Source organism: Lissotriton helveticus, chromosome 5_1 (genome assembly GCF_964261635.1).
Source record: "Lissotriton helveticus chromosome 5_1, aLisHel1.1, whole genome shotgun sequence".
In the NCBI taxonomy this organism is placed as follows: Eukaryota; Metazoa; Chordata; class Amphibia; order Caudata; family Salamandridae; genus Lissotriton; species Lissotriton helveticus.
In genome coordinates this window covers 985,014,805-985,028,717 of record NC_136065.1, presented here as the reverse complement: position 1 = coordinate 985,028,717, position 13,913 = coordinate 985,014,805, and the positions used below count along the sequence as shown (strand labels likewise).

Sequence of the window (13,913 nt, the reverse complement as noted above, 5' to 3'; positions counted from 1 at the left end):
CATGTGATATGCGGACAAAAGCTGTCAGATGTCTAGCATGCCTTTTAGTTACTTCTTTTTGATGGGGGTGGGCACAGTTGGGTGAGATGAAGAAGCTTGAACATTGAGTAGACATGTGCAGTTGTTCCTCTTTGCTGGAGGTGAAGGTTCATGTGCCTAGCCACTATCTGTGATAAGTTGATGCCCATTGGCTGGCAGGAAGAAGTGTCTGTTAAACTCACTGCTCTCACCTGAGGCATATGGAGCTGTGGCCTATGGCCAATTGGCACGGGCGCGTGGGTGGGAGGCAAGCAGGACCTTGGACTGAGGACTTTGCCAATCAGTATGCATGGCCTGGGATTTGCTGCTGCGCAGTGGCAGTCCACCCGCTGCCATTGGTGGGTGGGGGGGGAGGGGGGGGGACGAGGGAGTGGAGCCTTCCACTGTCCCAAAAAGTTACTTCTGCAGTACTTTAAAACGTGGTCTAAAGGGTAAAATACATGATCCTCAGATGAACTAGCAAGAGACTCGAAAATGTTTGAAAAATTAAACTGGTAAATACATGTTTAACTGTGAGAGTAAAATCTCTAAAAACAGTGTGAGTTATAATTAACATATCTGCATAATCCCAAGAGGATTGTGGAAATATCAATAACACCATATTCGGAAAATCATAGACTCAAAATTCTGATTTTAAATTATTCAGTTCAAGAATATTTTTGAAAGAAAAAGGTAGCCAGACATGTTTTGTCCATTATTTCCTAATTCAATAAATGCACACCTCTGGCCCTCTCCCACCAGGTGTCGGCATTTGTTTCAGGCATTAAGTAGCTTAAAAGCCAAGTATCGTCCATCAAGGGGGCAGCTCGGCACTCTGTGCTGTTGTGTTAATTTCTTAGACTCTTCTGTCTTGCACCCTTACTAGACGTATGTAACCTTACCTGGTAAGGGATGGAAGATAATGACGAGAGTGCTTGTGCTTCATGTAGGCTTGGGTCGCCGAACACTGCCTGGGGCAGGACACTAAGGAAGGTGGGTAACTTTCAGAGATGGTACTGTCCTGAAGTAAAGCCTTTCTCTGCATCTCTGATACATGAGCACTACAATAACACTGTTTCCACCTGGCTCTCTGCCTCTGGACTGCTCTTTCCTGACTGAGAAGCTAAGTTAGTTTAATAAACACGCAGGGCACAAGTCTTAAAAAAAGAAGTAGGGGTACGAACCTAGTTAATCAGTATGCAAGTGGCATTGCAGCGCGTGGCATAGCAGTGTGTCACATCACTGCATGTGACATCACAGGTTTATCATGAGTACATTTGAGCACATTTCGAGTATACTTGCAAACCTTCCTGATTTAGGCTGAAGATTCACACTTGTGTATGCTACACATAACATAATGTTACCTTTTGTCAGCGTTAAGCTTTCTATAGCCATAGTGCTTTAAAAGAAATAGTGATATTTAAATTATTACAACGCCTCCTTAAGGGTAGTAAGCGTATGTAAATGCTATTTATTTTGTGCAAATACTGGGAAAGATCAACACATCTGATGTTCTAACAGGGCATTAAAAATCTCGTAAACAGAGCCTGAACAAAGTGAAAAGCTGCCTGTCCGAAGTATGTGTGACGTGCTAACAAGGTGTGAGCCTTTGTTTCCCCTCTGCTGCATTTGTATCAGGTGTGAGGCTCCTGACTGCTGCCAGCCAGGAAACTCCAACAAAAGAAGGCCTGATGACCCCTAAGACTCAGCCTTTGTTAAGGGCCCAGCAGGAGTGAGAAATAAGAGAGCCCAGTGCCCGCCAGCACGTTGTTGTGATCGAAAGCAGACAACGTGCAGGCGCTGCTGAATGTGTCCGGGTGTTTGGAAATTACACCAGGACAAATTCAGCCTCTTTTTCAATGGGGCCACATTTCTTGGCAGGGTGGACGGCATCCACCCTGTGAAAGAAGTGGGGGGACGCCGTCCACCTGCGTAGATCCCCGACTCGTGCCCTGATAAACACCATGGATAAGCTTAACATGTTAGCAGCAGATATAACCCCACGAGTACAGAAAGTGCTGGGGCAACAACATACATCAAAAGCTAAAGAAAATTAACGTTGTGTGCTGTTAAAGTTAGGTTTTTGAGGCAGCCATACCACTTTTCCAATTCTTCTAATGCATTTTCTTGATGTACTTTCTCATTCCTTTCTCGGCATTAGCATGTTATTACGATAACCTCGGTGTGCAGCAGAACTAAAAGTTCCTTCTACAAGCAATGATAGGTGCTTGTACTGTGAAGTCGCCTTAGATAAACCCCTAATAGGGGCTCATTGATTCCTCGTTTTTATTCTGCTAAATCACAGCTCCTCCTGGAGAGGAAAGTGTGCCACGCGCTGCGACATAAAACAGTGCTGGATATAAAGAGAGCGAATGGAGGGGTGAAGCACGAGGAGAGAAAGAGGGAGCTAGAAAGCCAGATTTTAAAGGAAGGGTCATGCAGGAGAGGAATCACAAGACAAAGAACATTTGCTTACAGTTTGGGAGAACTCCAGGGGATAGACATTTGGACAGATCATGGATGGACAGTCCAGTACAAGCTGAGGAGAGGGGAGCACTTAAAAGAAAAGGAGGCGTGAAAAACAAGGATATCCAGAAAAGAAAAACAGAATATAAGAAAACTAAAAGAACAAAAAAGAGGAGCAGCAGTGAAGCGACTGAAAGATGGGCAGAGGAAAGACTGAAGAGAGCTAGTAGAAAGAGAAATAGTAGACGCAAGTTTAGCGCAGAGAAAGACGAGAAAGTCAGAAAGATATGAAAAGGAAGATTAGAAGGCAGAGGAAAGAGACGAACACAGAGTACAAAGACTGAAAACTTAAAGAGGAGGAGACAGACAGTGGCACAAAGGAACAAGAATTGCAATGCAATAGGTCTCGCATTTGCACGAGTTTAACCCTTTTGATGCGCCCATCGGCCAACGGCCGTCGCGAGCACTACCTCTGTAGTGCTGCACACGTCCATTGGCTGCCACGGCCCCACCCACTCAATCAAACCACCGCACTACGGCGGAATTGCCGCCGCGGTTAGGCAGTTAAGCTATTGGCATTGTAAATAACAATACGTTTTATTTATGTTTCAAAAATCAAAAGATAAATAAAAGGCATTGTCATTTACAGTAAAATCTTATTCAAATTTACTGCTGACCCAGTACCACACAACTCGGAATCAGAGTCTCAGAGAGGCTTTAAGTCAGTCCTTTTTATCCATTCGTTTTTTGTAATGTAATGGCCATTTGTAAAGCGCACTATTACTTCGGGGAGTGCCCTGGCGCTATGCATCCTTGTGTGAAGCTAGCCGAGGGACATGACTATTAGTTTTAATTAAAAAGCCAAGTTTTCAATTTCTTTTGGAACTGGGAGGCGGCTGAAATGTTCCCAAAATCCAAAGGGAGTTTGTTCCATGATAAAGGTACTGAAAACTAAAAAGGCCTGCCGTCCTGGAACACCAGTTCCTGAGAATTTTGGCAAAAAAAGGTTGTTGGAGAGCAGGCATCTGGATGGAACATAAAAGCAGATCCTTGATCTAAGATAAATAGCACCAGAATGATGGAGAGAGCTACGTACTAGAAGCAGGGTCTTAAAAATAAGTATCTTCCTTATGGGAAGCCAGTGAATTTCCCTGAAATAAGAGGAAACGTGTATTCTCAAAGGCAGACTGAGAAGAGTCCGGGTAGCTGCGTATTGGATCACCTGCAATTTACTAATCAGAAAGTCAGGCAGGCCCAAGTGCAGTGCATTACCGTAATCAAGCCTAGATGTTACTGGATATTCAGTTTGATGCAAGGAATGTGAACTGTGGAAAGAATAAATCATGAAAAACACAACTACAATCTCGCAAAACATCTTTGCTGATAACATTTCATGATTTTGGACTTCTTTGTTCATATGTCTGTCGAACTGGGGTTCTTCCAGTTCTGGCCACTGCACTCTACGTGGCAGGGTGTATTTAATAGATGAGAACCAACCTTCATTGTGTTTTGACTTTGTATATCGATTTTCCTACATTTTTGTTCGACCTAGGATGTGCAAACATTTTGGCATAGTCATCATCAGCTTGTGTATTTTATAAATATAGGTTTCCCTGCAGCACTTATCTGCTGTCTTGCGACACCACAAGCCCATTATTTTCCCTTGCAGCACATGGGTAGGAAAAGTTTACCCATATTTCTATGTGCGCAGTTCCTGGCTAGGAGCAAGTGGGGGCACTTCAATTGACTGTCTGAGGCGCTCTCAAGTTCCAGCAAAAAAAAAACAACAAAGAGAAATGCAAGAGCAGGACGTGGCATACTGCAGTTCTCTCGCTCTAATGCATAATCTTACAAGAGAGCATGTAACACACGAGTGCATGGGTTTCAAGAACAGTGGGCCCCACTTTCTCCCCAATTCTCCCATTTCTTAGATCGTCTTGGGTGGCTTCTATTCCTACAGCCTTGGCAGCAAACGTCTTCATATTCTTTCTTTCTGCTGCATTCTTGGATTCTATGGTGTAGTACACGTTTTACTATGGAATTGGTGTCTTCAGTTGAACCGCCTACCTCTCTCCATACCATTGATACTACAAAATATGCCAATGAGAACGTTCTGTGTTTCGCAGCACTGCTTGAAGACTCTTCAGTTTGTTGCTCCTTCTGGATACCACTGGCTGGTGCATGCTCTCTCCTCTCTACCTATTTTCAAGAAAATTTGATTCAACACAGACCTAACACTTGCCTAGGGTTCTTTCCTGACCTTCAGATTGTTGCTCTTACTTTCTAATACTTGATTCACTTTTCTTAACCCCTCCCATGCTCGTGACGGAACCGCTCCGTCACGAGCCTCGGTCGCGCTGTGCTGGTGACGGAGCGATTCAGTCACGGCCCACTCAGAGCGCCGATGATTTTGCGCCTGCGCGGTGCGTTCTATTGAGCGGGCGAGGCGGTGACGGAACCGCTCCGTCACAAGCACAGCGCACCCGAGGCTCGTAACGGAGCGGTTCCGTCACGAGCATGGGAGCGACGCGCGGCCCCCCTAGCGCTGCGGCGAAATTGCCGCTGCAGCAAAGGGGTTAAAGATGTTCCCTGTACCTATCCATTACTTCAGGGCAGCAGAAGGCAACACTAGGTCTTAGCTTCGACAAAATATGACCTGGTCTGTGAGCGCAGCACAATAATCACTTAACACCATGAGGTCAGTAATTTATCATCAACAAATTCTATAAGAACTACTCTTGCTTCCTATTTGAATTGGAGAAGATTTTGCAAAGTAATTATATGGGTGGGATGAGAGTCCGTTTTGCAGAGTAACCTCACTCAGACGGATTGCAAGAAAAGCATTACTAAAGGACTGCTCGATTGATAATATTTTTTGCAACAAAACACGTTGGCGCTGAAATACAACTAAGCTCCCTTTGTTCCTTCCTAAAGAAGAACTCAACAATTCCCCGCAGTTATGTCAGACAAATAGATTTTTTGTCTGAGAAATTCTAAGAGGGGTGCTATGGCAAGGGAAATACAGTCAGTCATATTTAGTAGATTAAGCAGTGATATTCATTCTTCAAATAGACTTTAAAACATTCTAACTGTATTAGACACTCGTTCTACAAAAAGCAACAGAATAAAAGTTGTTTTATTAAAAAGCTGCATAAATCGGTATTCTGTATATCAAATAAGGTTAATTGTAAAGGGAAAGGCAGACTAAAAATGTAGTTGAAATGTTTATACTGTAAAGCATGACCAAAGCATTTTCAAAATTGTTTGACATTATTCCATAATCCAACAAAACTAATCTAATATAACTATGTTCGGTACAAAATACACATCTAGGAACCAACCTTTCTTCTCAGGTAAGACAGCTCTATAGATCTATAATTTAAAAAAAAAATACTTTAACTGGCCCGTTTTAGAAAAAGCATAGAGACAATGAGTTCTACATGTTTTACAGTCTTCATATAAAAAGAACATTTAAATGATCCGATTTATTTTACACATGCTTAAAAAAACTGAATGTTAAACAATTTTAGAAATGTTTAAAAGAAGTAGAACATTAAAAAATAAAGATACTTTTGTGAATTCATTATTATAAAAACGATTATGTGTGACAATGTAGTCATAAAGTAAATTGGAATACACTTAGAAGTGCTATATACAGGTTTAACAGTGCAATATAGAACTAGGCTTTTTATTGTTTAACATTCCATGTGTTTTAAGTAGGGATGGGTAGAATGTTCCACTCGCGGAAATGGCTGAATTTTGGTCGCTCCGAGTTACTTTTTAACAAACCCGCCAATCGCTGTGTAGCAGAATTTTTCTCCCACGAGGATCCAAAATATGTGAGTCGGCGAGAGCATGTTTGGCATCCCCTAGTGCGATTTTCTAATGCAGGGGGTCACCAGCGTTCACAAGTGGTCGCCGTCAAAGGTCTGCTGCACAAGTTGATTCTCTACTCGAACGAGAGCAATATCAACTCGAATGGCTGTATGCTCTTGCACAACACAGAGTTATTCGCACAGATTTTCAGTGCAGCTGGTGTCAAATTAAAGCGCGAGCCTCATATTTCCACCTGTTGGCAGAATTTCGCAGAGTTTTTCTGTAACTCAGCCGAATTCCACCGGGTGAAACTCCAAGAGTTTCGCCTACCGCTAGTTTTAAGGCTAGTGTAGTGCAGGATCATTCCTATACAGTAGGCTGCAAACAAAGCACATTTAGCATTAACTACGTATTCACTCCCATATTTCAGCTTCAAAGCTACAATTTTAAGACATCTTATTTGACTGGAGGTAGGCTAAAGCACTGGTAGAATTTGTTGTCTAATTGAGAAATGGTTAGGTAGCAGAAACTGGAGTTCTGTAATATATACGTTACACAAACTAGTTTGAATAAGGCACTTTGTAACAATGTTGCAATGCCAATAATCTGTGTGTTCCAGACACAATACAGGATGATCATGATGCCCATTCCAATCCTCTACAGTCCCAAGATGTGGTTGATGTGACCCTGCAACGACAAAGTTTCACATTCTAAATATATGCAGAGACTAAAAATTCCAATCCAACTACTGTTAACATGCAGAACATTCACATTTTAAACAGAGCATTATTCGGCAGTGTATTGTGCAGAGTGTTAGACCTGTCTGCCCTTTGGGTGGTCCCTCCTGTCATTTATTTATTTTTGTCCCCTTTTTGCCCCTCATAAAACTTTCATTCTTTATGTCCACTTAAACTTTTTGGTGTTGTCCTAGGGGGTCAGGTGCTCCTTGACCCTAAAGTCCACATAAGCCTAGAAATCCCTCTTTTTCTGAGGGCGAATTTAGTTTCACAAAATGGTGGCTTATAACTGCCATAACTGTTACCTCAAGGAATAGACCCATAGAACAACATAGGAGAACTCCAGAACCTTCCAGCTGGTTCTGGAAGCCTGAGGTTAGCCTATAAAAGGGTCAGTACTAGGGCGGCCATTTTTAGAATCAGTGTCGGAGTGGGAGTGCAGTGAGGAGTTTAGGCTACTGGGCAGGGAGGTTAGTGCCTTGTGGGAGGATTTTGACTACCCCTTGGGGCTGCTGATTCCTCATGACGGACATTACCCCCTGTATGTGGATCTAGCCCTACTGACCTCGACTGGAAGTAAATCCATCTATCCCCCGTTAATGCCCCCTTGAGAGAAAATCTGCTGTCAGGGTGTCAGGGCATACCAGCCGACAGGAGGAGTGGTGTGAACTAACTTTCCCTGAAGGGAACTGAGGCTAATCTCCGTTCCTCACCCACTTGTTCTTGACTGATTGCCACAGGAGTCATCGGAAACCCGAACTCCTTCCATCCTGTCATCGCTCCTCAGAACTTGCCCCCCCCCCCCCCGACTGCCACAGCCCCGGCTAGCGTAGCGTGTACCTGGTGGTGCTGCCGGACTTGCTGTGGTCCTGTTGCCAGGACTGGTAGAAGTGGAGGAAGGGGAGAGGGGGCCGCCAACCACCGGAACGTCTGTCCCACAGTGGGTGATCGGCGCGGAGAGGGAAGTTGCCGCGCTCACTGTCAGGAAGGCAGTGGCGAGAATGAATGAAGTCCCGCCCAGCACGGTCAGGAAAGAGCGCAAGGAGGCTGGACGAACTCGTAGGAGGTTCCCTACTCCTCGGCAAACGAAAGGGAGGGGACACCAGGAGTCGGCTTTGCCAATAGAAGACCGCAGAGATCACCTTCCGTGTGCCAGCCGCAAAGGGCCCTCTCAGCCGAGGAGAACGACGAACGCGGGAGCTCGGAAACACCGCCCACGGAGCTCACTGGACCTTCATTGCTGCCTCTAACTTTAAGTAAGGTGGGGAATTGGGCTTGTAAGAGGCCCGACAGCGCTCTTGGGTCTCCGATTGACCAGAGTGTGGATCAGCCTGTTTCCTTCCCTTTCCCGGCTGAAATCGGGAAATCTAACTGAACTGAGCGCTCAGGAGCCATACCAAGGGGTTATCGGCTATCTTGAGTCTAATGCTCCAAACGACCCTCGAGGGGAGTTGAGGCATACGCTGAAAGACACAAGAAGTCATTTTTACACTGACTAGACAAACTTCTCCTCCTAGTGATTGACTGAATTGAGTGTTGCCTCTTTAAAGGGGGGTGAATCCCTTAAGAATTTCAAAAGCCTGAGTGGAAGGGGAAATTGATCATTGACCTCAAACGAAGGAGTAGAGAATGTATTGAGGAAATGTAATGGTGTTCTTTCTTGACTCACAGTTAGCATGCTAGGCAGTTCGCTGATAAAATCCTTTCTTTTCAGAGTATTACTGTAACTAAAGAACCTCTGAATCTAACTTCTTTCCTTTTAGGAAATGTAATGATTTTTATGGAGAATTTCTGTCATGTCAATCTAAAAGCGCAAAGGAAGAATTGTTCTTGAATTGTGTACCTATGCCTTCACAAATGGTTACAAGTACAGGAAAACAGTCTAGATATTGATTTGAAAAATTGCGTGCAACTACAAAACTAACTTAAGGAAAGATAAAGCTTTTCTACTTTTATAAAAACTACGGTGTAGTGTCATTATTTTTGGTGGATGGACGCTGAGTTATTGTGAGGGTGTGACGCAAGCTTAACATTATTGCCTCTAGATTAGACCTTCCTCCTCTGTGTCAGGCTACCCTTTGTGATCTGGAGACACCCAGGTCCAACACAGAGTATGCCAGCTCTCAGTGGATAAATGTATCCAGGTGCCCAAGCTCAAACTAAAAGATGGCAAACTAAAAGCTGATTGGTTTCCTCCTAGTGTCTTATATATCCCCAAATAGTGTATTGCTGATTTGCCTATTCCTAATGCATACCACGTCCCAAAAGAGTTTACTGAATCTAAAAAAAACACTTTCAAAAGTTTCAAAATAGCTACATTTAATATGAACATTTTATCTCAATATTTAATATAAGTTCCATGTGTGAGAAGTTGGCTTGGCATTTGCTGTCCACTATTTATAGTAGGCACATTGCACCAGTCCAAACAACCCCTTAGAGGTGATGGGTTAAAGATAACCTTATTGAAAGCTATCCTAGTGCTAGCTATGGAGAGCAGCCTTCAGGCTAAGTCTTGAAGGAATGTAAAGCAGCTTGTTTTACCAGTCTATAATCTCATGAATGACCAAATGAAAGGAGAACCAAACCAGGTATATATATATAAAATATATGTATTTATTCTAAACATACCCTCCTAGTCTCTTTATGAGGCTAGAGGTCAAAGCACATGCATATCAACTTAATAGCACACAGTAAACTAGCACAATATACATTGAGCCCTAGGGGCGTACCAAACCATATATTAAGAAAGTGGTGTAAGAATCACGACTTGACTAAACATAAGGCCTAGAGCCTGTAGAAGTGCTGGGGCCACAAGGAACCACCCATGGTAGTGACACAGGGGATCCACGGGGGATGCGTGCAGTGTCTGAACACAGCCGCGAATCTCCGTTAACTTCAAAGTGGAAAGTCGAGGTTGGAAATTTAAAGATTAAGGACACTTAGGAGAGGACTTGAGCAAACCCCTTTAGACTTAAGGGGTTCTAGGGCCAACACCCACGGGAGCACCAGAGTACTCTAGTTACCTCACCCAGGGAACCGGGTGCTAGGGTGTCTTTTGGTGTCGGGAATCATCGTCGTTTTCAATGGAGATCTGCTGCAAAGTGCTGCTGCCGTCGAAGAGGAAAGTGTCCGGTGCGATCCAAGCCTGAATTGAAGAACCTGAAAGCAGAGGGGACAGAGTCTGGGTCACTTGCCAGTGACCAGGGGCACAAGAGACGAATACCCACCAATGTCGGGTGATTATAGGTGAAAGAGGTGAAGCTTGACTCTTCAGCCACAAGATCCAGGAGGCGTCGACGACAACCAGGATCTGGAATCGAGCTGTCCCACGAAGGATGTAGAGTGCTGCGGTGTCCGGAGTGGACCCAACAAGCCTTGGCAACAGCAACCCACGCAGAAAGGAGAAAGATGCTTCGGTGTGGACCAGCAAGGTTCGAAGGACTCACCACGCTGTGGGGAGTCAGGGCACGTCTAGAGCAACCACGGAAGCCCAAGGAAAATCAGAGTGCTCTTCACAGAGACCCACCAGTCAACGGACCAGGGATCGTGAAGGGGCCTCGAGCGGAAATGCAAGAAGCGGGCTCACGGAACACTCGTAGAGTGTAGGCCCACAATCTTCGGTGCAAAAGGTGCTCGGGGCTTGGGCTACAAGTAACCCAAAGCACAGCTTCAAGAGACGTCGAGAAGCCAAGGCACTTGCAAATGTGCATGGTGTCCAGAAGTTCCTGTTCCACGTCACTCACGAGGGCTGCGGGTCTCAGCTTTGCTGGGGACTCAGGTCGGCCTCTGAGAAGTCTGGAAATCCTCTTCCTGGGCTGCAAATACTTTGACGCTCTACTGAAGACTAGAGGACGGAAGAATCTCTCTTGTGGTCAAGGAGTGACTTCCCTGCTAGGCAGGCACCAAGAGAGATTCTTCCGTCCTCTAGTCTTGAGTAGAGCGTCGAAGTTTCGGGATTTCTGTAGCAGAGTTTCGTCCAGGTGTAATCTAAAGTCCTGTTGCCAGGGGTTCCTTGCTTATACCTAAGAAAGGGGTTGGATTAACTCTGGGGACCCCCCTGTGGGAGGGTCTGGAATGAGGGGTGGCTACACCCATTTCCTTTGTCCAGTTTCGCACCAGGGCATTGGCTAGTAGCCCCTGCAACCAGTTTGAACTGGGCAATGCACAGGGACACCAAATGTGCCCCCAGTGCAGACTTCAACGCACTCTTGGAGTGCACCCACCCAGCCCCAATCCACTATGGCCTGTCTGGGAGTAGCATTCCTGTGGTGTCATTTTGGAAGGCTTCCCAGGGGTGGCATAACACATGCTGCAGCCCAAGGTAGGCCTCTGGGGTACCAATGCCCTTAGTACCTGGTGTACCATATACTAGCGACTAACAAGGTTATCCCAGGAACCAAACTGGAGTGTACCAAAAGTACTTGCAATCAATTTAGAGAGGAAGCAGCTAGGCTGGGGTCCTGGATAGCAGGGCCCCAGCCAGACTAAAGTAGAAAAACAGTGAAAGATCAGCAAAAAGTGGGCGTAACCATAGTAAGCAGATCCTACTCTCCTACACCATGCAATAAATCTAACGTCAAAACAAAAAGGTAACACAAGGGGAAAAAAACTTACAATGAACACAATGCCACTGTAGGCTTGCAAAATATTTTTTATGGGGTGTACTAATTTGTTTTCCTCCGAATTTTATATAGCACAAATTTGACCCAGAGTATCGGGTATCAGAGCGCTTTACATGAGCACCAGTTATGTTACACAAGGACACGTGTTTTTGTTAGGCACGAGGAGATTAAGTGATTTGCCCAGAATCACCGGATGTTGAGCGTCATTGCCATGACTCAAACCCGGTTTCCCAGATTTGAAATAGACCTCCTTAGCCCGTTCGGCCACATCCTCTCCCCTCTCCCATTTAAATTATGTAGACAACCACCCACTGTCCTGGGATCCTCGATTTACTCTTTCTGGCATATTTTTTTTTCCACACAGAGAACAGGCAAAGCATAATTTGAGAGATGTTCGGGAAAATAAGGCATCTTATGCATGGAAAACAGGACACACATTTCAACCACTCCTAACTAGAAGCAACATATCAAAATTGAAAGTACAACACAATGCGTAAAAATGCAATGTCCCAACAGGAAGATTTCTGTTGGTCCCAGACAATAAAGGCATGCCCTCTAGTAGTGTGGAGCGGAAAGTGGGTCCCAAAAGCCTTCCCATACATTACACGAGAGGTAAGGCCCATTTTGGGATATGCAATCAGTGCTGCCAGACACTAAACAGGAGTCTGCCAGTTCCAAGTGGTCCATCACCATACTTGACTGACAGACAGACACACACGGCATACAGTTTATATACTATACATATTTATTGTATAATAACCAGGTAAATAATACATGCAGCAATAGTAGTATTGATTATATCCGCAACAACTAACATACAAGGAGTAAAGAATAATGAACACAAGCATGCTATAAAAGCATAATACATATAGATCACACAGTGTTGGTTGAGATTGTGTAATTCTAGTTAGGTTAGAGTTTCCATAGAAAAAGCGTTTTTTGTGCGCTAATTACTTTAGGGCTGTTTGACGAATCTTCATGAAAAAAATTTCACCCATCTCAGCTCTCTCCTATAAAATTTTGGGTGATCCGTCAAGTGGGGGTGAGAAAAAGGGGATTCCAGAAAGCGTTTTTCTTAACACCTTGGCTGCTAAGGGGTTTGCCCCTCCTGCGCTAACATTCTTAGAATACCATTGTTCATGACAAGGCCTGCTCGTAATAAGCACAGCTCAGCCGTGCCTCATGACGAGCTGGCCTTGTCATTAGCATCGAACAGGTTAATTATCCTGTGTAGGCCAAAACACACAGGGAGTTACTCTTTGGAAGAAAACGTTGTGTCATTACTGCAGATTTGGAGTGAGCATCTTGCACGCTGATCTATTTTGAAGTTTTATATAGCGCAAACACGACCCAAAGGTATCAGAGAGCTTTACAAGAGCACCAGTTGCATTACAGACAGACACATTCATTTTGTTAGGCATTGGGAGATTACATTATTTGCCAAGAATCACAGGATGTTGAGCGTCCCTGCCAAGACCTGAACCTGGTTCTCCAGCTTTGAGGTCAACAGCTCTAGCCGTTAGACCACATCCTCTGCTCTGCCAGCTTCACGGTCAACTCTGTTCAGCCATGGCCTCGTTTGGAGCACTGTTGAAAAGATGTTATTGAATTGCATGCGCTGGCCGCTGGATTTTCTGCTCTTCCCATGGAGTCAAATATCAGACATTGGAGTGGAGCTGTTGTGATGGGAAACAACCATTACAACGCAACTTTTACAACGCACTACCATTACAACGAAACTTTTACAACGCAAAAACCATACAACGCATGTATTTACAACGCATGTATTTACAACGCAGGTACCTTTACAACGCATACCATTACAACGTAAGTATTGGTAAGTATATAATTATATTTTAAATTTTATATGTTTGGGTTTTTTAAGGGGTATTTTTAGGGTTCAGGGTCAGTTTTCAGTTTTTGGGTAAAGGGGCATTTTTAGGGTTCAGGGTCAGTTTTCAGTTTTTGGGTAAAGGGGCATTTTTAGGGTTCAGGGTCAGTTTTCAGTTTTTGGGTAAAGGGGTATTTTTAGGGTTCAGGGTCAGTTTTCAGTTTTTGGGTAAAGGGGTATGTTTAGGGTTCAGGGTCAGTTTTCAGTTTTTGGGTAAAGGGGTATTTTTAGGGTTCAGGGTCAGTTTTCAGTTTTTGGGTAAAGGGGCATTTTTAGGGTTTAGGGTCAGTTTTTAGTTTTTGGGTAAAGGGGTATTTTTAGGGTTCAGGGTCAGTTTTCAGTTTTTGGGTAAAGGGGTATTTT

At 44.3% G+C, this 13,913-nt stretch overlaps 1 protein-coding gene across 1 annotated transcript in view; it reads right to left on the bottom strand.

Annotated features, from left to right (window-relative positions):
- Positions 1-5,602: 5,602 nt before the first annotated feature.
- Positions 5,603-13,913, bottom strand: part of C5_1H10orf143 (chromosome 5_1 C10orf143 homolog) — a 128,378-nt gene continuing 120,067 nt past the window's right edge. The window contains exon 5 of the mRNA XM_078641145.1: positions 5,603-6,987. Coding sequence (XP_078497271.1) covers positions 6,958-6,987 — 30 coding nt within the window. The 3' untranslated portion in view covers positions 5,603-6,957. The remainder of the gene's footprint in view (positions 6,988-13,913) is intronic.